The sequence below is a fragment of the Archocentrus centrarchus genome, chromosome 6 (assembly GCF_007364275.1).
Source record: "Archocentrus centrarchus isolate MPI-CPG fArcCen1 chromosome 6, fArcCen1, whole genome shotgun sequence".
NCBI classification, from domain to species: Eukaryota; Metazoa; Chordata; class Actinopteri; order Cichliformes; family Cichlidae; genus Archocentrus; species Archocentrus centrarchus.
In genome coordinates this window covers 15,166,315-15,192,833 of record NC_044351.1, presented here as the reverse complement: position 1 = coordinate 15,192,833, position 26,519 = coordinate 15,166,315, and the positions used below count along the sequence as shown (strand labels likewise).

Genomic DNA, 26,519 nt, shown 5'->3' with positions numbered 1-26,519 from the left:
GATTTCACTCAAAACCATAAAAGTAAATGTTGCTGTGCTGCTAAATGAAAATTCAGGGCATCACCAAAGTCATTCAGTGTCTGGGAACCACAGACCAATAATCCAGTACCTGTAGTAACATCTCAGTTTGGACTAAAGTGGTGGACCAGCATGCAGATTAAAATTTTCTTTTCATCCTCTCAGACTCTGGTAGAAGCTGTTATCAGTACTCCCAGTGTGAATATGTCCTTGTGGTATTGAGTGATATGGATCTCATTTCACATGCTTCTCCTGCCCGGTGTGCAGCGTCAGCGTGCTTGTCTGAGGGAGAAAATTCAAAACTTAACATCAACGAAACTGTCGCTGTGACCTTCCTGCTTCAATTACATCACCACACTGCGCTCAAGGAGGCTGGCAAATACAAAACCACAAAAGGATATCACCATGAAGCACTGCTGAGATACAGACAACCTGACAACACTTGGGGTTTGCTGACTTGGGTCTGAGCCACCCACAAAGGTCACTGTAATGCTGGAAATAGTGTTTGGTAAATCACACAGACACAAGTGCTGGATTATTTGTTGGCTCGATACACTTGGTTCGACTTTCTTATGGTTTTCCCAAAAGAGCCGAACTCATGACATCTACAGTACTTCACCTCTCCCTCTGGGAAAACACTGTCAGTTCAGTTCAATTCAATTTTAGTCACAGTACTGTGCAAATGTCTTGAGCCACCCCTCATTTCATTTCTTTCCAGTGTGTTTGGAATCGTCATGCTGAAAAACAAAGTCTACGCCATTCAGACATTTTCCAGATGGTATTGCATGGTGGATCAAGATCTGACAGTACTTTTCTGCGTTCATAATTAAAACATTTTTCACAAGATTTCCAACACCACTGGCTGAAATGCAGCCCCAAACCATGATGAAGCCTCCACCGTGTTTTACTAATGGCTGTAGACACTCATTGTTGTACCTCTCTCCTGACCTCAGCCAAACATGTTGACGATTTGAACCAAAAATTTCAAATTTGGATTCATCACTCCATAAGAACTGCTGCCAGTGATTTTCAGTTCAGTTCTTGTGTAATGTGACATATCACAGCCTTTGTCCCTTTTTCCCTTCCTTAAGAATGACTTCTTCACAGCCACCTTTCCACTGAGACCATTTCTGATAAGGCTTCAGTGAACAGTATCAACTGAAGGTCCAGATGCATCTCTCAGTTCCTTTATCAGGTCATTGTTGGATTTTTTTTTTTTTTTATGTCTTAAGGACATGACTTTCACCTACTGTTCATCTGCTCATTAGTTCGTTTCCATTCAGGCCTGCCTCTTCTTCTTTTGTGCTCCACTTGGCCATTTTGACATTTCTTAAGGACACACATGCATAGATATGCCAAGTCTTCAGCTAATAGCTCTTTGGGAACCACGTTGTTGGTGCAAAAATACTATTTCATGCCTACCATGGCCTTTTTTTGTATGTTCAGTGGAAGAAATGGTAACAAATTATGTGAGTTTGCTGCTCGTAAGTGCCTAAAGATTTATATGCCATGTGTGTACACAACACATAATGTACAACACTGGTTCATGCCTTGAGTTAGGTGCCTTTTTTATTGATCAGTGTTAAGTGGCTTAACAAACAAATAAATTTATAAATGGTCAGGTACAAGGACTGTACTGAAAATGAGTGAAAAAAGCAGCAAATGTCTTAAGAAAAGCTCCAAAAGTATTGTATTAACTATTTTAGGCATTACAGTCATTTTTATACAGCGCCCCTGAATTTCGGAGGCTCAAAGTAATTGGGCATGTGTGCCCTCAGTCTGAGCTCAAAGGAGAGAATGCAGAGATGCTGTTGGATCTAAGCTGCCGTGCATGTTGCACTGCACACAGCCCCCATATGGAGGAGCCATCACATACTGTGATGATAGAGGATCATGTCAGCTTTCCTGGCCAGGCCACATTAACCGGACTGCTGGTGGAATTTACAGTAAAGGCTCGTGTGGGTCAGTCTAGAGTTGCGCGCACTGCAAAAAGTATTTCCTTTATTAAACTGTTCAGATAAATAAAATGTTTTTTAAATGTTTTCTAATGTGTGCACTACGTGTCTTAAACTGTCAGCCTTTTATCCTATTTCATTATATTACCACTTGTGTTTAGAAAATGTAAATAAGCTACCAACCCTTGAGTGGGCTGGAATAAAATACATTCACTGACTCAGTTATGAAAATGAGAGATTTTAGTTCAGTCACATAAATCCACCCCAGTATTTGCTTGTTGTTTCATTTTTTTAATAAAAAATGAAACTATGAATCATTTTTATTATTCATTAATTGCTTTGTGTGTTTTTAATTAACCAATTAAATATATTCGTTATGCTGTTGCAATGTTTTTGTTGTTGCTGTTGTTTTTTTTTTATAGAGGAACTTCAGGTGTCTCATCCCTAAAGGTGTTTGAGCCAAACCCAAAATAAAATGGGCAGCATTATAGGAAAATTATTCTAGTTTAACACCAGTTTTGTTATTTTAGGTTTTAATATAGCCAAGCATAAGAGGCTTTTAGGGGTTTATCATAAATATATTGAAAATGCACAACTTTCTGTCAAATAAGGTAAAACAAAATATTTTTCTTCACTGTATCTGGCCCAGTCATGCTTATTGTGCTGTCACCGCTGCAAAGGCTCATTCAGATGGTCTTTAAATGCCTTGTCCAAAGCCCTAAAGGTGGAAAATTATTTGATTAATCACCGATTTCAGTTTTGCTTTGTTTTATTTTTTTCATGCAAATCACTTCTTTGTTACAAGGATTGTGGACTAGTTTTCTGCTCATCAAATCACAATTTCAGATGTCTGCTCTGGTTTTAATAATCTAATCTGAGAGTAAACAGATTGTGAAAGTGGTCATTTTTTGCAGTGCATGCAGCTCCACTGCTGAGAGGGCCTGTCAGAGGCTGACAAATGGAGAGAGTGCTTTCTGCTGAGAGCAGTCCCTGCAGGTTTCCCAGCCCAGGGCCAAGAAATTACACATGTACATAACTGACCATCATAACGCTGTCATATGAAAAACTGCATAACCTAAAAGTATGTTTAGATTGTCGTCCTGTCTGGCACAGACTTGTATGCTCAAGACTTCGGTCACTTTAGGTAAGATGGAGGAGAATAGCTGTACAGATGTGGCAAGGTCAGTGTATTACTAACCCTCACCTCCAATGTCAGTCCCTATCAAATAAACCAAATTGAATGCTGGGCATTTTCCTGCACCTCTGTGAAGGGGAGAGTCCATGGAAAATGTTAAAACTAACCTTTTTCTTTCCTCACTTCAGCCCATGATTTCTCTACAAGCTCTTTCTGAAAGTACAACTGATCTATCATGTTTTCCTTGAGAGTTTCTTATAATATTTTGTATTTTATATTTTAGTATATCTGTGTTCCTTTCAGTTTAGGGGTCTGGATCCATAATTTGTCAATGCCATACTTCACAGTGACTGCAGTTACTGTGCCCTCTGCACATATCCCCATATACTGTAGCTGCAGTCCTCAAGGAAAGAGAGGCTTCAGCAGTTTAGCAGACTGAACCCCTGCAGAGGACAGCTCTGTGGAAGAGTGAAAAATCAGGGCTTTTTCTGCTTTGTCCAGAGATAACACCTGACCAGAGTGTAATGTGGTTTGCTGATTTACTTTAGTGCAAACTGAGTTGGCTTTATAGTGAAATCAGACATAAGAAACCTGGAATTTAAAGTCACAGCATTGTCTCAATACCATAAATGTCCCCAAAATTCCTTTAAAATTAAATAACATCTGCTTTGACCCAGGTGTTTGCAATGTGCTACCAAAGTGATGGATCTCTATAAATTAACTCTTTACTGCTTAATCATTCGTCCTCACCCCTAAATCTTCCTCCTTTGCCTTATGATAATCAACATAAATATGCAGTTTCATCAAAGCAAGCAAATCAATAAACTAATCAGTAAGCCCGTCACGCCTTTTCTGGGCCAGTCTTTTCCCACCGGAGCAGAAACAGCACCAAATGCCAAAGTTATTTTCCATAGCTGTAGAAAACAGATTTCTAAAGACATCAGTCATGCATCATCACTATGATCCCTCCATTATGCTTCACCAGTGCAGTGAAGTCTGCATGAGTGTTTGTTGGTCCGGGAACACTCACAGCAAAGCCCACCCCCTCCATCTGTGTTGCTGCTGACTCATTGTCACAACCCCTGAATCTGCTGCCTGCCTGCATTATTTACACACTCACCTTCCTCTATTGGTGCCTCCTCAGCACCTGCAGCCTGAAACTAGTGGGGCTCCGAGCCCCAAGCAGCCCCCCCCGCAGCTGTTCATTTTTTAGCCACATGTCCACCACCACCAGGACTACTGCTGAGGGAACCAGTCGACTCATCGAATAGTAGAATAAAAGAAACAAAAACATCAACTATCTGAACGGTGATTTCCTGCTGCTTCAATTTTACTGGTCTGTTGTTGGTTTTCTTTATTTATGATGTTGATTCCTGAATATTAAGGATTTTACTTTTTTATAAAATTAGTTTTACAATTCTGTTGTTTTTTTTTGTTTTTCTGACTGTGGTCTTTCATTACTTTATTAGTTCACACATCTATTGACTTAGTTTTAATTTTCAATAAAGGTGTAAAACTTCTGTGTTAGCTTAGGCTCTGTGCAGCACATTGTGACTCCGCCTTGATGGAAATGCATTACATTGACAAAGTTTTGCATGCTTGTTTTGCAACACTATAGTTTTTTTTTTAACCCCTACTAATAAAATTGTGTGTATTGCATTTGAATCTTGATACAAATCTCATTATGTGACATTTTACAATGTGAAAACAAACTTTTATAAAAGTTGACTTTTTTTTTTTCAGGATTTCTGCTCCAGAGTTCAACTTATTTGCAAAGCTTATATAAAATGATACATTTGCCACATTTATATACCCTTTATAAGCTCTTTCAATTTCAGTTAATTGAACATTTTTGTACAGGCTACAGAAAAATCAAAGAGCTTGGAAGACTTTAAAATATGACTGTTGAAGGTAATGGTAACACCTTAAACTGACTTAAATTGTCAAATTGTGATTATCATGTTAAACTTTAAAAAGTTACATTTATTGTTAATAAAAAAAATGTTCTAGACATAATTGAGATCTTAAAAAAAAACTAAAACATTTCAAATTATGCATTTGATCTTAGTCTCCTACAGAAACAATATTCAAAGCATATGGGAGGTATCTGATTCAGCTAACTGCAGAAATAGTATAGACACTGTAGGAGTAATAACTGTGCTCCTCCCAGTGTCCGTCAGAAGTCCTGCAAGACAAAAATGAAAACTCGCTGCAGCAGGTATCTACTGCTGCATTGGCCGGGGAGAGCGCAGAGCTGCAAACTAAAGCACGGCAATATGCACACATGCTCGGCTCCTGGCAGCGCTAGGACACTGAAAATATGTGGCACTCAAAAAAATCTGATCAAGCCTACATTCAGTCACTGAAAATGCTGTATAGGAAAAATGTGGTGCATCTCAAAAACTGAGGTCAGTGTCATTCTGTGTCACCTTGTGTGCTCAACTGAAGTTTGACTGCAGAGCTTCCTCACTGACAAAAAGTGATCTGCCCCCCAGTGGAAGACATTGGAATAAGAGAGGAGCGATTTAAAGTGAGGCTTCCTGAGGTTTGTTTTTTTACACAGAAAGACGGAGATGAGAAGACAACAGCAGACAAACACCAGCTCAAAGTTTTTAGTTTTATTTAAGGTTCATTTTTTCCAGACCTGCAGAGGACAGTTCACTTCCTTTAAGCGCCTCAAATTTGTTGTTTTTTTTTTTCCTTGCAACATCATGTTAAAACCCATTGTATGACTTTGTGTTGGTTTCTCCTGGATGACTTTGTTCATTTTGTGAATACTGTTAAATAGAGAACAGCAGGGGGAGGATGGGGATAAGAGAGAGAGAGAGAGAGAGCGCGCGAACACAGATCAGAATTAAGACTTAAAGAAAAAAGGCGGTGGTCGGAGAGATTGATTTCAAATACTAAAGGCTCCTTAAATAACTACTACAGTACTTGGTATTTTCTTGCGGCACCTTCCTTTGTGACACATGATCAGATACAGTTGTCAAAGTCACGTACAATATTGCATATTTTTCAGCAGTACTGATGCTCCCCTTCCTATTGCTCAAGCTCCTTTCTCTCATGTCCATTTTAAGGCCTCGTTTAAGCCCTCGTGGTTCGAACAAAGGGACCTGTTAACCCCTTTTATTACCCTCATTAGTATTTAACATATCCTCATCCATCTACTCGTTGTCCTTTCTATGTGGTGGCTGTCCATGTTAGGGCTAGCTATTGTAGGTACCACACAGTGGCACTGTGAGTCTAACCCTAGTGCTCAGGATGTGTGCCACGATCTCCCAAAGCCCTGGCTCCCTGCGGTTAGGCGGTGCTCTATCCTCTGATACAGAGGTTTAGCAAAATTTTCCCTCCAGTAGGATGGGGCCTATGGGAACCCCTCCCCAACTAAAGAGAATGTGAGCCAAGTGGCCTCTTAAGCAGGCCATTTGTGTCCTTACCTAACAGGGAGCCCATGCATAGCCTGTGCCCTCAACTCCCCTGTCATCTGCATCTTGACCTTTACTATCCAAATATCAGCTTCCTTTTGTTTTTAAGGTTTTTTTTTTTTTTAAACCCACTCTCAAAAAAAAAAAAAAAAAAGCTAAGTGCCTAACCCCTCTTCTCTCCAGCCCCCTTCAGACATGTGCTTCTTTCTGTTGTTAAGCTCACGTGTCAGCTTAATGTCTACTTGGCCACTTTTTCCATATTTCAATCACCGTCTTATTTGGTCGGACTTGGCAGCATTTACAAATCAATTTGAAGTTTAAATGCATACAAGCATGTTAGCAGAAGGGCACGCACAAGATGATGACTCACTAGATGCTGCTCTAAACAGCAATTACATGTACATCATATTATTTAATCTAATCCACTCCTTTTCTCATTTAAAATTACTACATTCCTCTTTGATACAATTTGCCTATTCCCAAAGAGAGCTCTGCCACGATGCCAGTGTGCAAGAAGCAGGGTACACAGCTCTTAGTGACAGCAGTGTTTATCCATCACTATTATTGTCAGCCTCTCAAGAGAGATGCTGACAATAATATTGCCACAAATACAGGAAGTCTTCTTCGTTTATCTGTCTCCCTTCTCATGGGTATGTCTGAACTAACAAATATAAAAGCGGCCTAAGTCTAAAAGACAACTCACTTTAACAGACTGATGAAAGCAGTGATGTCACATATCCCATGTCTGAATAGGGCTTCCCTCTCTCATCTCTCCTTATTCTCCACATAGCTGTAAGCGTTAACCGTTTCACAGTCTCCTGTTATACTGGGGAGGATGAGGGTCTTTGGGGCAAAGCTTCAAAGAGCAGATTCACAGCTTGCTTCATTCCTCGAAAACTAATCATGACTTCGACTTTCAAAAACACAAATGCTGTTCATGCTTAATCATTAGTTACTTTTAAAAGAAAAAGACCTCACATCAGCTAATTTGTTTATTTGCCAGTTTGTGGAGTTAACTCTCGTGTCACCACTGGGTGCTCAATCCTATATTGATTCTTGTGCTCTCCGTTAACAGTAAGCTACATAATGAATCCCATGTTACGCCCAGAACTAGGTCTAAGGAGTGGTGATGGCAGCAGACAGAAGGTACTGATAACTTGTGTGCCACAAACAAAAACAAAAAAAATGCCTTCAGAGTGGACAAAAAGGAAGGACAAAGAGAAAAAGAAGAAAGCATGTTTGTTACTTTGTTAATTTTTCATACTCTGCAGATTGGTGTGTATTACATTTGGAGGGGAGGGGGGAGGGTACAGGATGAGTGGGTATAAAGTGGTAGTGGGGCAATGGATGGGTGTCTGCTGTAGTCTGTGTTCAGTGGCGGTCCACAGCGGCACTCTGTAGCAGCTCTGTGGAGGGCTGTCCCGGGGGTCTGAAGGCGGTCTGGAAGCCTGGGGGAGGGGAGTGGAACTGACTGGCGGGGTTGGCTGTGGGAGGGGGGAGGTAGGGAGCCCAGCCACCGGCTCTGTGATGAAGCGGGATGTGGGCATCGAGGAGGCCGCTGTGGAGGGGCTGGGGAGTGGGCACCGCTGAGCTGGCAGGGCCATCCATCTCTGTGAGGGCCTGCAGGGACTTGAGCCAGTGTGGTGGGTTATCGTCCTGGAGGCAGTCTAAACTGCTGCCTGCTGAAGCTGGGATCCCTGCAGGCAGGTGGGCAGGACAGAGAGGACAATGAGAGATGAGTGATGCCAAAAATACAACACAAAACTACCATGAAGACAAAGATATTAGCCTTTTTAAGAGCTGCTTTGATTAGTGGTATCACTGCTGAATATTTTTTGTCATTTTTTAACATTTTATAAAGCAAAAAGTATATATTACTATTATTAGTACACAAGATCCCAATTAACAATGAAGGTCTAGCCTGTTACATACAATTCATCCATTTCTATTTTTCACTTGCATGACATGCCCAAATGGAAAAGGGTAAATGCATAAATGCAACTTATTTGAAAGGTATATCTTTTAGCTTTTCCTGAGCATGTGGTTCAGACACAAACTAAATCAGTTTATATATATCAATCAAAAAATGTTTTGTTTTTTTTTTTTTAATCTGATCAAGTCCTTGTCTGTCATCATTCATACCTGAGATATAACTAGTAAATGTGCTTTATGCTAAAGCAATGAAATCTCTACATACTTTCTTCATTTTGGTCACTTCTGTGACACTGAAAATAAGGAAGCACTCTGATGACTGTAAAATATTTTACCATAATCCAAAAATATTTACAGTGTGTTTTTCTTGCTAATTATGCTGCTAATAATGATGATCAAATATCCCAGGATACACAGTGATACAAATCAGCTGAAATCCAAACAAACTAAACGTCCTCGCTACCAAATGGAAAGTGACTGCCTACAGTTATGATTAACTGATTTGTTAGAAGCCAACAACTTGAGTTCCATGGCCTCGACAGACACAAAACAAGCTAACTGGGAAGACTTGTGGTACTACACAGGCTGTCACTGGGTGAATACCAGTAGGGACACTTTCATTTTGTAGCCAACAAACTAAAACAAATGTACTCAACAGTGCCCAGTAAGTGGGAAAATGTATTATATTAGTTTTTCCTAACAATGCAGTCAGACAGCAAACAATGGGTTATATTTACAATTTGGAATATTTAAGGGAAAAAAAACAACTTTACTGGATTTGTTTATTGGATTTAAAAGGCTAAATAGTTAAAAACAGACTGGGGAACAGACACATAATTAGACTTCGTGACCACTTCAGAGCTAGGGAGTTACCACTGTTTACTTGTGTATTTAGTGCATTGTGCCAGTAAATCTGAATAATGTGTACTTTGGTGCTCATGATTTCTGTAAAATGAACTGCACAGTTAACCTGTGGAGAATCTAAAGGCTCTAGCCATGAGTTAATGTCATGTGAAGAAAAATAAAACATCCATGATTTTTATGCACACATCTTTGAACTAGCTTAAATGTGTCAGTGATTACTGTGTTAAATAAATTTCATTAACAGTGCTAGTGATTTTCATTTGGGGGTCTCAAAATCCTTACTGAATATCTGAGTATTTCATAGTATCTTGTACATAAACGCACGTTGAAGAAAACGTACAGATTTTTATGGATTCTTTACTGTTTACTGATATTTTTAACAGACCAGCCTTTTAAGGCTAATCAATAAGCAGACAAAACAAACAGAAGCTGAAACTAAGTATTTTGGACTTTTGCTTGATAAAGGACTCTGAACTAATTTCCAACCTGTAATGATAGCAGGGTCCATCCAACTGCCTGTGCCATCCCAGCTCAGGCTGTGCGACATGCCTGCTGGTCCACCTGGCCCACCAATGTGGTTAACACTGTTGGAGGATGAAGAGGAGGAGGAGGACGAGGAGTTTGGGAGGCCCCCAAAGTTGATATTGATGTTAGGCAGGAGAGCTCTGAGACCGTCCTGCCACTCTTTCACATTTAAGCCCTCTATAGAGCTGCTGTTTTCTGCAGGAGAGGAAAACAGATATGTCAGCTCCTCATGTATTTTGATCACAGACTAGTGGTTAACTACAGAACTGCATCTGCCATCAAAAAATAAATAAATAAATAAAAAAAATCAATACAAGCCAATCGAAACAAGTATCATAATGCTATGTGGCAGCATACATGTGCTGTGAAATTAAATAGCAGATCTAATCTTTGTTTTAACACGTACTGATTCTATGTCACATAGAAAGGTGCCAAAGTGACCCACGGGTCTGGTACCTGAGATGGGGATCCCTCCCAGCCCTGTGTTGTGCTGAGGGGGCAGATTCAGGTCCAGGAAATTACTGTGTGAGGCAGCACTGGCTGAGTGGTTCAAGTGTGTGAGGTTATTCCGTGTGGGCACGCCTAACCAGGGGTGTCTGGTAGCTGGCTGCTGCTGACTGGCCTGGCTGTTGTGAGTGCTGGGGAAACTGAAGGAGCTGTAGATGGTTCTGTGGTGGTGGAACTGCTGGACACGTGGCAGGCCACTGGGGAAGTGGTGGGAAGCGCTGGGGTTAGGGTTGGAGGGTGGCAAGGTGAGACCATGGTTGCTCCCCTGGGTGATGGGCCCAGGGGACGAAGGGCTCTGATCCTGTACTGACAACTCCTTCTCTATCAAGTCAGCCAAAGCCTTGCGGGTTACGTCAAAAGGATCAAAGCCCAGGTCATCATCCTGCTGTTTGCTGGAAGAGCCAAAGCCAAAGGCCGCCTGCCAGTCTGTGGAGGAAGACACTGGTATTGTGTCTGTGAGGAGAGAAAAAAGAAGTCATTGGAGCTACAAGATTTGGACCACTTGGTGCATTAAGATGATAAAGATTACACCTGCAATATTTTTCAATTTCTTTTTTCCTTATTCTTATTAGCTGGTGCTTAATTAGAGATTAAAATGTAAATGCAACTTATTGACTATGCATTTTGCTGGTTACATTTACATCAACTGCATTAGTTATTAGGGCCCAGTATTACAGCAGGTGCCGGTAATCGAAATGTTTGACCGCTAGATTTAACCTGGTGTTACGGTACCTGATGCGAAGAGGCTCTGTGGTTCAGGAGTCATAGGCCAGTCAGAACTGCCGCGAGGAGAGCTGGGGAAGGGGGGCAGGCCAGCAGGGAGAGGGTTTGGATGTCTGAAGTTACTGTTGTCTGAAAAGAGCGACTGGGACTCAGCTGCTGCACCCTCAAAGGGCGAACGGGCTGTGATATCTGACATGCTGATGGGCACTACCAGACTGGGCTTAGTTAAACCCGGGGGAGGGGAGGGGGAGTCACTGGTGGGTATCTAAAAAAAAAAACAAGGAAGAAAAAAGAAAACAAGAAAGGAGCAAATGTTTGTGAAGTTGTCCTTCTACTGCTGATTCAGTCTGATTTATATTTAAACAAAAGAACCACAGAGGTTGGTTAATGCTGTTTTACCTGTTGTAAAGTCTCGCCATTTACCATACCGATAGACTCTGGAGGTTTGTCACTGGGACTACAGGCAGAAAATTTACATATAGATGAGAAAAAAAAGTGATTGCAAAAGACATACACAAGTGTTTTCTTCAACAATACTTAAGCTCTTTTCCTGAAGAAAGGCCTGTTTACCTGTTACTGTCACAGTTAGAGGAGAAGGGGGACAAGGCAGTACGCTGGCCAGGACCCAGCTCTGTTTCTAACCCATCTGAAGTAATAACTTCTTGGTCTAGATAGTCTAGCAGTGGAGGGGACTTGCGGTCTTCTGAAAGCCCGTTGGACAGTTTGTTATGCCCTGACAGTGTTGGCCACCCATCTTTACCATTGCTATTGTTGGTTCTGTTACAAAGCAGGAGAGAAATTGACCATCAAGCACTGCACTGTGATTAAGCTGTAAAAATACAACAGATAAAAATATAAATAAAAACCAACCTCTGTGTGGAGTTGGATTTACTCTTTGACTTCTCTGTGCCACAAGCTGGAGGTTGTAGAAAGCTAGGGTTAATTTTATAGAGGTCTTGGAGGAGTTTCTGCTCATACTCTTGATGTTTCCCCGCCTAAAGAAACAACATAACATGAGTCAACAAGAACCTTTAACCACAATTGGTTCTCATTTTAGGAAGAGAAAGAGACTTTTACCTGCATCTCCTCTTTAGTAAAGCTAGCCGCTTCATCCCCCAACTCATGCAGGTACATACAATCAGGTTTAGGACACTGCATACTTTTGAGGAAGTAACTGCAGTACTTTGTTGTGCCTAAAGAAGCCTGTAAAAGAAAGAAATAGCTCTGAGAAAATGACTAAGAAGAAATTGTACAAAAATTCATACAAATTCTTTACAAAGAATTTTTGACCTCCTAAGTGTATCCACACAGCTACACAATCTACGTTGTTTATTATATGTCTGTGTAGATTGTTTGATTGTTTATTATAGCCTCTTTTCCACTACCACCTACTCAGCTCAGCTCGACTCTACTCGGTTTTGGTTGTTTTCAATTACAACTGAGTAACGTGGGGTCGTTATAGCAAGGCAGCCCGAAAGTCCTGTGACATCATTTGTGTGCGACACAAACACACACAGTCGCTCCATCTAGCTACCTCTGGATTCTGTCATCAGCCACCAAGCACAAAAATGTTTGCAACATCTGTTAGTGTGTAGCCATTTCCCTCGTTGCCAGGTTTCAAAAACAGCGGGTCTGACTCTTGTGAAGGAGTCGCTCTCATGACTCATCTAGTTACATCACTCCCTGGCTAATCAGTGGCATGAATTCTGTTGACATCACATTTTTGGCTCAACTCAGCTCACTTGGAACCCCGGGTGAGTAGGTACTAAAAGAAGTACCTGGTACCAGGTCCTAATGGAAATGTAAAACCCTAAAAACCAAGTGCAGTCAAGCTGAGTAGGTACCAGTGGAAAAGAGGCATATAATGTTTGTGTTAAACAGTCAGAAGCTGAAAGAAAGTGGACAATAAATTCACTACAAGGTTTATGTACCCTAAAAAGGGTCAGTACTTTAAATGAGTAAAAATGAACAAAAAACTTTGCGGTCAACTTCTCACCTTGAGCGTTCTCCCATCAACAACCACATTGTTCACACACTGTATTGCTCTTAGAGCATCTTCAGAGCGGATGTAAGTGACATAAGCGCTGGCACTAGGCCCCTAAAACACAGAACACATACGTAAACACTCTAATGATGTTGTTTAATTACTTTTGTGAGCTTTTTATAGCTACGAGGGATGATTTCATTATTACTAAATACATGTTCTGTAACAAGCTAATTTTAAAAAACAAACAAAACTAACAAACCACACACACACACCCATAAAATACAACATTTATTTTTAACCTAATCCACCCTTCTCACCTGTGAACCTGCATAAGATGTGCTATTGTTGATGACCACTTTATGGATTTTCCCAAACCTCCCAAAATACTCTGGCCGTTTTAAGACCTGTGGGTAAAATAGAGCAATACACGTCACAAAGTTCTGGGTATACGGAGTTCTTTCAAAAACAATATTCAACAGAATCAGGAAGCACAAGGCTGCAGGGAGAAACATTTAAATGTGCTAAATATTTAAATATATCATTCTCTAACAAAGTACATTCAATCTTCACTGCATTTGTCAAGGACAAATCCACAGCAACTGCCTTTAGTTTAGCACAGCCACTGCCTTATTCACATCAAACTGAATACCATGAGTTCCAACACTCCAGTGTCACAGGTAGCTGAAGCCATTGAGCTTGTTAGTGCTGACACTACACTCACCTCCGGGTCGGCGAGTCGCTGCGAGAGCCCCACCACAAACACCAGATTTCTCTGGACCACTCTGACACTGGCCAGATGCTTGCGGTTTTCTGTCACCTTCTGCTTCTTCTCGTTCTGTTTCTGCTTCTTTTCATTCTTTATCCTTTGAATCTCCTCCTGTGACAGAGGCTTGTACACAGCAGGGTCCTCTGGGTAAGGCTACACAAAAACAAAAAACTAAGTTACAACTTGAACTGAAATATCCCCCACTTTAACAATTTCATTAGTTTAAACTGATTTAGAACTGAAACCTTTAAGGTGTGGTTGCACACAGTTACACCTGTGTAATTCTAATGAATCTCCTCATATATTAGCATTTTAAAACATCAGCAAGACTGCTGAGCCAACCACAGACAAATCATCCTCCTGTCCAGATGAGTTTAACGGTATCTACATCCATGTCACCTTTCTGCATGCGGGGCAGAGGCCGTTCTCATCTGTGCGGATGCGGTGCCAACAGAAGCGACAGATCTGGTAGCCACAGGTGCAGGGGAAAAAGTTGACGTCATCAATCTCCCGCGGCTCCATGCACAGAGGGCACTCCATGGGGTCGTCCTTCATTTCAGGGCTGTGGGACATCCTATGGCGCAGCAAGGGTGAGTACTGAAGCTGATCACAGAGCACAGGGCTACCAAAATATAAATAAAGAGTATAAGAGCTTCACCCAGACCTGACTGAATATAACAAACAACATATTTGGACTAAATGAACCCATTGTCAGCAAGACAACAGAAAGGTATAGTCCTTTGGGTTTGAGGGCTGACAATATAACAGTGAGCCCACCAGAATACTTTAATTACAAATTTTTCCTTGATTGCTACTTTGGGACCCTACACTCAAGTATCAGTTATTTAGGACCACTTAGCATTTTAAGCCTGTGTCCCTGCCTCTCCCCAGAAATGTCATAATTGGCTGTGCCATAACTGTGCCAGCTGTTTTTGGTCACTTCTGTGACACTGAAAATGAGGAAGTCTGATGACTGTAAAATATTTTACCATCACCCAACATATTTATGGTGTGCTTCTCTCGCTAATTATGCTGATAATAATGTTGACTGAATACCCCAGGATACACAGTGATACAAGTCAGCTGAAATCCAAACAAACTACCCATCCTTGCTACCAAATGGAAAATGATTAAGTATCTTAATCTAATATTAGCATACTGTAGAGGAGCACCAATATAGTGCCCAAACATTGGTATCAGTCTTGTTGACTACCTGAAAGGTTTAAAACAGTTAGTCAAGACGTTCTGCATCCCTGGCATAAAAGGGGAATGACCAAAAAATAATAAATAAATAACACAAAAGCATCAGCATCCACTATGGGCCAAACTTTTATCTTAAACAGTGTGTCAGCCAAGAATTTCTGTGCTTCCCTAGTGATACAGTTGTGAAAATCATTGTGCTGCACACAGAGCTGTTTTATATTTTGTCAATTTAAGTGATACCTCAAAGATTAAAGGGGTGTCAACAACCATGGCAGGACATTTGTGTCTGAACACCATTTCAGTCAGTAATAAATGAATGTATGTGGTCATTTTCTTTAGTCATCCATAACTGTTAGATATATCTGACTGTATCACATCGAGCAAAGAGAAACTGTCATAAGTAGCACCTCTAAAGATGACCACAAAAGGCTTGAATAATAATGGGTCATTTTGGCCTCCACAGAGATGAAAGATGTGTTGCATTTTGTTGAGGGCTTTGCATAGGGCGGCACTGGTTTTGCTAGCTGTGTCTAAAATAAGCCAAATTGATGTACGTATCAAACCAAGCCTTAAAAAACAGAACTAATGATCGCAAAGTGATAATGCGGATGTTGTGGTATCTTTCTTGGGCTGACACGTCATGATGACCGTTAAAGACAAATACAATAAAACGTGTTTATTTACTAATGAATCGCCTGTTGTTGGCATTTAAACACCAGCCTGTTTTCTACGTGACAACACCGCTGCCAGCAGGCGAGCCCAGCGGAGAGCTCGATAAAAACCTAAAAGACTAAAGATATCTAGTGCCGGGCAACATTTTCGCAAATAAACTTACATGTATACGGCTATCGCCGTTTTGCTGCTTCACTCGCAGACATCACCACTAAAGTCGTGTACGAACCGCGTTGGCCAAGCTGGTAACTTTAGCTGCTCTGTCTCCTGGATCGTACGTTATGACAGATGTTATTTGACTAACGACGGGCTAAGCTAACATTAGCTGCGAACTGGCAAAAGACGCCGGTCCGATTGAGACCAAGTATTCAGTGACAACTGCAATATTAATCACAGATATAAAGCATGTGGATATGGAAATTTACCCAATAATGACGTTCGCAGTTAAAAAAACAAAAAAAACGTTTGACATAACGTTATGGTTCTCCCTACATAAAAAGTGACAGCTTACTTAAAGCTAAACCATAGCTAGCAAGCTACCTTCTCATCAGAGTGTACGGGGTTCGGAGCCGAGCAGACGATGAGGCCTTACATAAGCTAACACTGAACTGGGAGCAAGTTGTTAGCACTATAAACAACTGTCACTGCTCAAACGGCATTAAAATTAGCTGGGCAGAAATTCAAGAAGCATGAAAAAACTTTACAGTCACTCAATAAAATTGCTACAGCCACAACTGTCCTTCATTTATTGAGGCAGAATGGAAGCTGGCTAGCCCAGCTAACAGCTTGGCTAACGTTAGCGTTACTTACCCTGTCCGTATTTAGCTTAGGATTCCTCTCCAAGGGAGTCACACCAAATTGGGCGGGGACTGCGAGCCAATGTATCTGAAATGTCAAAATATCTATAGACGGTCACGTAAGATTCCAGTAGTTGTGTTGTTCTGTTGTAATTAAAAGGCTATAAAGATGTTTTGCCCCTTTCTTTTCTTGGTATTGTGGAGACAATTTACGCTCAAACCACCATCTTAGCTAGCATTATAGTTGGGAGGAGGGAGTGGAGCAAGTATTCAATGTCACTGAGTCTGCGCAGATTAACGGATGCTTTCTGGGAGATGTAGTTTTTACAGTTTCCGCTCTATTTTATACTGCAACATATTTATTTAAAAATTTAGTTCGTCATTATTTTGTAGATTCAAAATGTATATATTTTAATCCAGCTCTTGTTACTGAATTAGGTATTATATACAACTTTTACATAGCATTCCACTGCATTACAATGATGATAGTTTCTTATCAGCATTATTTTATTTTCTACATTATTTTTGGTCAGACAGTCAGTCAGTCAGAATACTTTATTGATCCCAAAGGGAAATTACTACTGTCATTTTTGCCTCGGGATATTTTGCCATTTTGTATTTTAATTTTTTAAGCTTTATATTTATTCTACTTATTTAAGTTATTTTGTTGGAAGTTGTGTTTAATTTATGGTTACTGTGACACAGAAACCACAAAGGAATCTCTTATCTATCCAACAATATAGAAATGTGGCTTCTACATGTTATTGCATCAAAATAATTAAAACATAAATAGGAAAAATATTTATATAAAAACAATGGCTTGCTTTCTGTAGGACCCTAATTCAATTTTGAATTCAAGGTTCATATATTTATTTATATTTAGTACCGTTCACAAAATGATCTTAGTAATTATTCCATTGCAACCCATTGAGTGTCTCATTCTTTAGAAATCAAAGCAACAAAATGCCCTTGAATTCATAATCATTATAATGCATTTATTGAGATTTGGTACAATGTGGTCTATAAAGTTTAACAATGTTATTTGACATAATTTGGCAAGATACCATTATTACAGAGGATTAAAAATCAAGGAAAATCAGGATTCAGTGTTTTTTGAAACATGTCATCTTCTTAATAATTTACTCAATCACAACACACATAGTTTCCCTAAGAATACTGAAAACATCCTAGTATTTATGTGTTTTAATCAGTCCACACAAGGGATGGTTTGGGCCAAGTCTCAGTGTAGACATTGTTGGGATCTACAGTATCTAAAGTGAGCAATGGAGAGATGGGGTGCGGTGATGCCAGAGATGTCCTTGCAGCCAGGAGCCCCATCCGAACACAGCTATCTGTGTCTTCCCCCTGTAGAATCCCTGCCATTAAGGCACCTGCAAGACTGCAAACAAAGGGGAGAAGAGCATCTTTTATTTGAATGTTTCAACATCCTTTTGTGACTCAGTGAAAGAATGGCAAGGAGAGGGAGAGAAAGAGGTCATGGAAAATGAAATCTGGATAAAACTGTAGCAGAAGAAACATAGGACCTGAAAGTCAAATAAAAATAAGATCAATGAAGTAGGCCAAGTAAATTTTTAGCACCTATCTCCTGCTCCCGACACATTCATTATCCCCTCTGAGGTCACAGCAAGTGCTGGGTAGTGCAGAGCACACAGCTGCCTCTTCTGCAAACAGAAGCCGCAAAAAAACCCAAAACATTTTCACCACCACTATCAAATCAAATTGTTGTGAGCTCTTATAAAGACAGTCCTTACCCTCTTCTGTTTTCTTGGCTGCAGGTTGACTGTGCCTGCATCATGCTCTCCACACAGCAACACACCATTAGCCCCTAGAGTCACCACCAGACAGTGAAGATGCTCCAGAAGGGGGCGTGAGAGAGCCACAGCAACGCTGAGTGTCTCATCGAGTGTGCATGGCAGCACTGCCGCAAGAAAAAACCACATCCTCAGCTCCCATCACACTATTTGCATTTTTCATAAGAACTTTGACAATAACAGCAGTGGCTGTGAATTGGTTGTTGATGTCTTTTGCTGATGAAAGAGAAATAAGCCTATTGTTTAAAACATGAAATACTTGTGAAGTAACATAGTTCACCTTCAGGTGTTTTGACACCCAGTGTTTTATTCATGGTGCACAGCTCGGCCAGGTTTGGTGATGAATAGGACAGAGACTTCCAGGCGTCTGAAAGAAAAGGCTTACAAGCCTTTTCTGAGTCAGTTGGTTCATACCAAACTGTGACACATGTGGACATCATAGTGTTAAAATCAATGAAAGCATATTTTTTTTAAACTTTTCATTATCATTTCACCATGTCTTGATGCTTACCATTTATGTCGTGCTTTTTAGCAAAAGAACAAACATAATTGATGGTGGAGGTGGGAATGTTTCCATCAAGACACACGAGTGTGGCCAGCGAAAGCTGCTTCTCAAACTGTGACACCTACCAAATGTAATTCAGGGACAGAATTGAAATGGTAAGCAAAGTTTATTTAGCATCTTATAAAACCAGATGTTCTTCACAGGTGCTCAGAAAATACAATACTAAAATGTACAACACGAATTTCATAAAGCAGTCAAATAATGATAAAACAAAACAAAATTATTTTCATTATTGATGAATCAGTCAGAAAACAGTAAAAAAAAAAAAAAAAAAAAAAAAGATACAAACAAACAAAAGTGAAAACAGCCCCAAAAGTCCAATACTCAAATACACAAACCAGCCACTTTATTAGGTAACCCTTGCTACTGGGCTGGACCCCATTCACCTTCAGAACTTTCTTAATTGACATTCCTCAGAGATTTTGATCCATATTGACATGAGAGCATCACACAGTTGATGAAGATTTGCTGAAGATTTGAATCTCCCATTTCACCACATCCCAAAAGTGCTCTACTGCACTGAGATCTGGTGGCTGTGGAGGCCATTTGAGTACAGTCAACTCACTGTCATGTTCAAGAAACCAGTTTGAGATGATTTGAACTTTGTGATGTTATCCTGCTGGAAGCAGCCATCAGTGGATGTCATAAAGAATGGACATCATCAGCAGCTATAATCAGGTAGGCTGTAGCATTTAAACAATGCTCAGTTGGTACAAAGGGGCCCAGAGTGTGCCAAGAAAATATCTCCCACATCATTACACCACCATCCTGAACTGAACTGCCAAATTCTGACCCTACCATTTGAATGTTGCAGCATAAATCAAGTCTCATCAGACCAGACAACGTTTTTCCAATTTTCTATTGTCCAATTTTGGTGAGCGTGTGTGAATCGTAGCCTCACGTTCCTGTTCTTAGCTGACAGAACTGGTCTTCTGCTGCTGTAGCCCATTTCTGCATTCAGAGATGCTCTTCTGCATACCTTGGCTGTAATGACTGATTGTTTGTGTTACTGATTTCCTATCGAATCAAAGCAGTCTGGCCATTCTCCTCTGACCTCTGGCATCAATGCCACTCACTGGATGTTTTCTCGTTTTTGGACTTATTTCTGTAAATCCCAGAGATAGTCGTGCAGGAAAATCCCAGTGGGTCACCAGTTTCTGAAATACTCAAATTAGCAACATTCAAAGTCACTTAAAGTCCTTTCTTCCCCATTTTCATACTTGGTTTGAACTTCAAAAGGTCAGCTCAACCATGTCTACATACTTAAATTGATGAATAATTTATATAAGGTCACTAATAGTTTTAACTCTAAAATGATCAACACAGTGGTAGTGTTGTTGGTAGTCTAGGTGAAAATTTTGACATCAAATAAACTGAAATATTTTGCAGAACTGAAAGAACATAAAATTATTTTTTAAATAAATATGGATGCAATATAATGCAGGAAGGGTTGGAGGAATTTAATAGCAATTGTGGAAATGATATATTTAAAGCTAGTCCTATAGTAAAACTCAAAATGCCATCAGTCATAGAAGAACAGACTGTGCTACTGAAGTCACATGAGCACCAACAAAAAAGATGTGCTTTTTGCTTTTGTTAAATATCAGTCGGCTTTTTCGGTCTTGTGTAAAGTTATATAATTTGATTATGTAACTAGTGTCAAAATTTGGGTTTGATTGTACTTCTTAATATGGTATTAGAAACAAATACAGTACTATGGCACTCAAAGGATCCTCTATAGAGTATTTTATAGAGGGATTATGTAACAGCAAAGGCAGCGATTGTTTCACTGCTGCCTCCAGTCAACAGCCAAGCATGGAAACACATGAGACAGCTGTGCTGTTGGACTTAGACATGTACACAGTTGAGGCTCAAGGCTGTTTCAATTTGTTGTTGTTATTTTCTTAAATTGATTTAACTTTTATTTATTAACATTTTAATATGAATTTTGAGATTAAAAATCTTTTGCAAAGAGTGTCCTGGTGTGACACCTTACAGCAGGAAGGTTTTGGGTGTGAATCTCCTGACTGGCTATGCCTTGCTGTATGGAGTTTGCATGTGCTCCCTGACCCTGTGTAGGTTTTCTCTGGATTCTCCAGCTTCCTCCCACAATCCAAACACATGCATATTACTTTAACTGGGGATTCAAAGTAGTCCATAGATGTGAGGCAGATAAAGTGCATAGAATATAGTATATGAGTGGCTATGGCTTATATAGCAAAGTGCTCGCTCTGACTAGTTGGTAAGGCCAGAAAAGCACTATAAAAATGCCAGTCCATTTATATCTATAGGTTGTAAAAGGACTTTGCTAGTCCGATTTAGCACGAATAGTCTCTGAGTTGCACTTACATAGCGCTCTGTGATTTGCTGATGAATATCCATATCTCCCAAACCAAGACTCAGCTCTCCACTCTCAGTGATAACAGCGCAGTAGGTTGCAGTGCTGTGCTCTTCTAGTCTGGCCACACCACTTGTGTTCTTACAAAAAGATTAAAAAAAAAAGGTTTTTAATCTTTAGTTAAGATTTTAGCTGGGCATGGCAATAACTAAATATCGGTGTTCACATACCATATGTTTACAGTACTTGAACACTGCATCACTGTTTGAATCAGCTCCAGTAGCTGAAATGAAGAGGGGTCTATGGCCTAATCTACTTAGGGAGTCTTTGGGGAAAGATTCAAAGAAAATCACTCAGAGACAGGTTTAAAGCATTCATGAAAACATGTGTCACCGAAAACCTAATCAGATAAAACAAACCAACCAGCGATGTTTCGTCCTACACCACCAAATGATTGAGAAACACTTCCCAGGTTCGTCTGTCCAAACTGAAAGAGACAACAGATGTTATCAGAAGTCAGTCTGGTTCATCTCCTCTGCAGTACTGTGGATGAATATGAAACTTACCTTAAGTGTTTTTGTTTTTCCCTTGGCAATAAAATCAACATTTATTCCTCCTATGATGACCTGCAACAGAATTTCAACACATTTTATTGTTAAATTTTATTACATGCACAGTTTTGTATGAATATTTGACTTGGACTACTTTAGAATTAGAAAAAGAAAACCCAAAATATGCATTTATACTCACAATATTGGATTCTGAGTTCAGTGGGAAATTTGCAGGTTTTGCAAGAGTTTGGGTTTTCAATGCTCTGTCTTTCATCTGTTTTGTCAGAGCACAGGCTATTTGACTGCCAACTTTAGCATTATTGTGAATGAGAGCAATGTCTTGAAAGAGGACACGTTAAGGACACATTAGTTGAAACATATTGAAGGTCAAAAGCCGCCAATAGTGGACCCGGGAGTGCAGCACACTGTATCATTGTCATGCCAATCAATCATCTTCGTGCTCTCTCATTTTTTTCACCAAAGTGTTTGATACGATCACGTTCGCTGTGCAACATTTCAATGATTCAGACATTTTAAAGGATACTGGCCTGAAGGGACTTTCCTTCAGTCAGGAAACTGACTTTCTGAAGAACGAATGGGGTCACATCTCTTCCTGTAACACCTTTAGCACTGAGAAGTTCAAAACGAGAACGGAAAGTGACGATGTTTCACTGATATCAATTAGTGATGTCAGTGGAGTTTACTCAGTGGAGCGCTGAGTATCTGAAATCCAAACGTGGCTACTGAGAAAACAGCATTTAAAAAGACAAAACAAAACAAAACAACAAAACAATAACACTGAGATTTTCTGTACCTTGCCTCTGCCACTGCAACTTGTATGGCATCTTCAATCTGCTGGCCTGATGCTGCGTGCTCCTCGGGGATGGGCACTGCTAACAGGACACCACTTTGAAGACCCAGGGACAAAGAGCTTGCTGACCAAAAATAGAGAAAAATGAAAATCATACCAAAAAAATAACAAGTAAAACTTTTTATTTGCTACAATTTGAGCTTGGTAAGATGAAATGGTGATTAGCACTGAATTTTGACTTTTGAGTTGCTTGAGGAATCTGTCAATGTTTATGACATAAAAATGCTGATATACCAATAAGCTTTGCAGCCTCCTCAGGGTTGCAGACATGGTATGCAGACGTGAATCCACTTTGAGGAGAGAAGAAGGCTGGAAAGTTCTTTGACGCTCCATAAGTGGCTACACAGACACCCTGTGTCTCCTGTTTATAGACATAATAAATAGATTGTACATGAATTTTAGCTTAATTAATACATCATAATGATTATGATACACAAATTATTAATACATATTCAACTGTTCAGACTGCAATATGCAGCACCTTATCAAATCTGCCACAGTATTTTTTTTTGGAGGGGGGTTATGAAAAAAAAAATCATGTAAATTTTCTTACAAGGAACTCGAGGGTGCGACCGATGTCCAGAATGGACTTGACCCCAGCAGAGATGACAGCAATGGGAGTCCTACCAAGCTCTGTGAGATCTGCACTGATGTCCAGACCTGGAAGGTTAATAATTCAGTGGAAACAAACTTTAAGCCTTCACTTAACTACAGTTTCCACATAAAGAGACTTGAGGAATTAATTAACTTATTCACATTTACATACCACGAGTAAACCTTACTGCCCTGACATTTTTAGCATCCTTCCACATCGAGACCTCAAACAACTGTCACAGGTGGATTGTTTCTTTACCAACTGTGTGCATGGCACCATCTTTGTTCATTGCTTTCTTCTCTTGTGCCAAAATATAAAGTTTGCCCACCTGATAATACATTTGTTTACTCCCAGCAGGGCTCTTTGTGAAAACATGTGTAAAAGGTATTTTCCAACAATGTAGGACTCAGCTCACTGTTCTCTCCATCTCTGTGAACTCCTCCAATACCCCCAGTGACAAAAACCGGGATCCCAGCTCTGTGTGCTGCTATCATAGTGGCCGACACTGTCGTTCCTCCAGAGAGTCCCTGAGAAAGCAATATACAAATGCAGGACAGCACGCGAACCCCCACATTAAATAACAGGCTCAGGTAAAATAAACTGGATGACACCCTGACAGTGTTTATGCACAGTGTGATCACAATGTTGAAGGCTCACTTTACTAATGACATAGGGCAGATCACGTCGGGACACCTTCAGAGGGCTCTTGGACTGGGCGAGGTGGTCAAGCTCCTCTGATGACAGTCCAACATGGACCTCCCCTCCGATGACACCAACCGTGGCTGGAGTGGCTCCTTCAGCTCGCACAATGGCCTCCACCTCCTTTGCTGTGCTGTACAATAAAATTTAAAACAAATATTAACTTCTAGCACCAGTTTGTTGCCATTTGAAGGTCATTTTTCTTACCTCAGGTTATATGGGTAGGGCATGCCATGCGTGATAATTGTGCTCTCAAGTGCAACCACTGGTTTGTTTTCTGCCATTGCCTGCGACACAGATGGATGAACTCTGAAAAGGCTATCTGAGAGAAGAGGTGATCATCATTATTAACATGAATTGGTTGTAAATTGTGTGAACATTTCAGTTTTTAATGTTAGCGATATGGTGAGTTGATGATTTACCCATTTTGCACATTATCCTCTGGTAGGTTGTTATTTCTCTTCTCAGAATAAGGGCAGAGGCTCTCTTCAGTATCCTCATTTTGTTTATGTGAACCTGATAGCATGAATAATTTTAGTGACAAAAAAAGCACATAGCAGTAGTTTTCCAGGCTTTGTGAACACTGTGAACACTGACTTATTAATCATTCAAGCGTCTCATGTTAGGTCTTATGTCTTAAGAAGGTGATTTTGAAAGAATTGTTACCAAAAACTTGTCATATCTTGGCAATGATCTGTGTCCTTAAAATATTTAATGAAACTGGACTTAGTGAAGGACAAAAGAAGAAGTGGCAAGCCTGAATAAAGACAAAGACCTGATACAGGTCCTGAGATGTATCTGGCCCTTCATTTAATCCATCTACTGTTTGCAAAAGCCTCATGAGAAATGGCCTCAGTGGCAGGGTGGTGAAGCACAGAATAAACACAGAACATGGGATTGCCAAAATTAAACAAGAAAAAGACTAAACGTACCACAAGCAAGAACTTAACAAATACAAAGATAAGATAAGATAAAACTTTAATAATCCCACGACGGGGAAATTTGTGCATTACAGCAGCTCAATACAGAGAAAAAATGAAAAGGATGAGTAAGAACAAATAACTAAACTAAAAACTAAAATTCAATAGAATAAAATAAAATAGCAAAAAACTATACACATATACATAAGCACTATATACATAAATATATATATCAGTGTCAATACCCACATTTACATATACACACATATACACACACGTCAAAACACTATATAAAGATATCAAAATATTATATACATTTGTAGCCGGTGAGAGACAAAACTATGAACAACCTAAGAAACAAGCTGAAGAAGGCTAATACCAAACCCCAAAAGATGGGTGAAACCCCAGGATCGTGACAAATGGAACAAAAAAGCAGAAAGACTTTTGTACTTTTGTACTGGAAATATTAAATGCTGACTCATCAAAACAAGAAAGAGGTTACAAGAGAAAGCTGATTCAAAGTTGAGACAGATTCTTTCTTGCTGTTTAATCAATGGTTACACACAGCATTCACTTAGCTTAAGTTTCATGGTTCTTCAAAAAATATGCAAACATTAATGCTAAAAAGAGACTACAGAAAACATCCAACTCTAATCTTCTGCATCTATCAGAATGAAAATAATAAACTTTACCTCGTGTCTTTGAAGGAAAAATTGTTAAGCCTCCCAAATTTTATCCTAACCTGCAGGGTGTTTTCTGCCCAAGGCGGTGCACAAGGACTCACAGCCATTGTGAAGATTTTCTTTGCTCCAGAAAGCTGGGACAAATTCCCAGCACTCTGCCCCCCTTTTTGGGGCCACACTGACTCTTTCACAGTGTGAGTAAAGCATTTGCCAAAACAAGTCGCCAAAAAGCCACACATTAGTTAAACCAATAAATTCGTTACTTCCAGTATCGTAATGTTGGAACCAATGTAACACTGCCTTCAGTCTAAAAGTACAAACAAGTACAAAATCAGTATATGCGTACCCCCCCCCCCCCCCCCCCCCCCACACACACACACACACACACACACACACACACATTATAACACTTAAAACTGAAAAATCTATAGAACGATCTTGACCAAAAACAGTCATAAAGAATTGCCTACTTTCACAAAGAGTTTGGTGCTTACCTTCCCCACTGCAACAAAAATGCTACAAACTTTGCTCAGAAGGTTAAACTTTGACCACTGTTTACACAGCCCACAAGCAACAATCACACATTTCTGGTTTAAACCTCTCTGTTAGTGTCTCCTGGCAAAACATATTAATGCAAAAACACACAGAACAAAGAGCAAGCTTACAATGTACAGTATGGTACAATATACAGTATATAAGCATATAATCAAATAAAGGCGTAAACATACTGTTTTTGTGGTTTACAGTGAGATGATAGTTTCTGGTACTGTACATAAAAAGACATGATCATCACAATCATCTGTAGGTCCTAATGCCATTATGTAGCTTGTTAAATGGACAGCATGGTGGTACAGTAGTTAGCACTGTCAGCTCACAGCAAGAAGATTCAGCAGGTTGGCCCTTTTGTGTGGAGCTTGCACTGTTCTCGCTGTGTCTTCTGGGTGCTCTGGCTTTGT

The 26,519-nt window shown here is 40.0% G+C and overlaps 2 protein-coding genes across 6 annotated transcripts; both read right to left on the bottom strand.

Moving 5' to 3' along the window:
- Positions 1 to 7,757: 7,757 nt before the first annotated feature.
- On the bottom strand, positions 7,758 to 16,778 carry cnot4a (CCR4-NOT transcription complex, subunit 4a). Of its 4 annotated transcripts, none has more exons than XM_030731834.1 (13): positions 16,523 to 16,778; positions 14,237 to 14,459; positions 13,793 to 13,990; positions 13,389 to 13,475; positions 13,081 to 13,182; positions 12,162 to 12,287; positions 11,955 to 12,079; positions 11,655 to 11,861; positions 11,484 to 11,541; positions 11,094 to 11,349; positions 10,311 to 10,814; positions 9,816 to 10,049; positions 7,758 to 8,230 (listed from the first exon to the last, which is right to left on the bottom strand). In XM_030731834.1, exons 2-13 carry the CDS (start codon positions 14,408 to 14,410, stop codon positions 7,905 to 7,907), a joined length of 2,397 nt encoding a protein of 798 aa, XP_030587694.1. In that variant the 5' UTR covers positions 14,411 to 14,459; positions 16,523 to 16,778; the 3' UTR covers positions 7,758 to 7,904. The 4 variants fall into 4 exon arrangements, with proteins under 4 accessions (XP_030587694.1, XP_030587696.1, XP_030587695.1 ...); XM_030731836.1 differs by having other exon boundaries at positions 14,237 to 14,411; XM_030731835.1 differs by lacking the exon at positions 16,523 to 16,778 and adding an exon at positions 15,876 to 16,024.
- A 729-nt stretch (positions 16,779 to 17,507) lies between these two features.
- Positions 17,508 to 26,073, bottom strand: LOC115781985 (pseudouridine-metabolizing bifunctional protein C1861.05). 2 transcript variants are annotated; one of them, XM_030731950.1, is made up of 19 exons: positions 26,058 to 26,073; positions 24,383 to 24,476; positions 24,168 to 24,282; positions 23,919 to 24,093; positions 23,677 to 23,788; positions 23,220 to 23,326; positions 22,901 to 23,027; positions 22,610 to 22,730; positions 22,340 to 22,425; positions 21,995 to 22,134; positions 21,811 to 21,870; positions 21,668 to 21,731; positions 21,475 to 21,569; positions 21,256 to 21,384; positions 18,853 to 18,967; positions 18,622 to 18,759; positions 18,282 to 18,448; positions 18,109 to 18,191; positions 17,508 to 17,908 (listed from the first exon to the last, which is right to left on the bottom strand). In XM_030731950.1, exons 2-19 carry the CDS (start codon positions 24,459 to 24,461, stop codon positions 17,713 to 17,715), a joined length of 2,109 nt encoding a protein of 702 aa, XP_030587810.1. In that variant the 5' UTR covers positions 24,462 to 24,476; positions 26,058 to 26,073; the 3' UTR covers positions 17,508 to 17,712. The 2 variants fall into 2 exon arrangements, with proteins under 2 accessions (XP_030587810.1, XP_030587809.1); XM_030731949.1 differs by lacking the exon at positions 26,058 to 26,073 and adding an exon at positions 25,573 to 25,851.
- Positions 26,074 to 26,519: the final 446 nt, after the last annotated feature.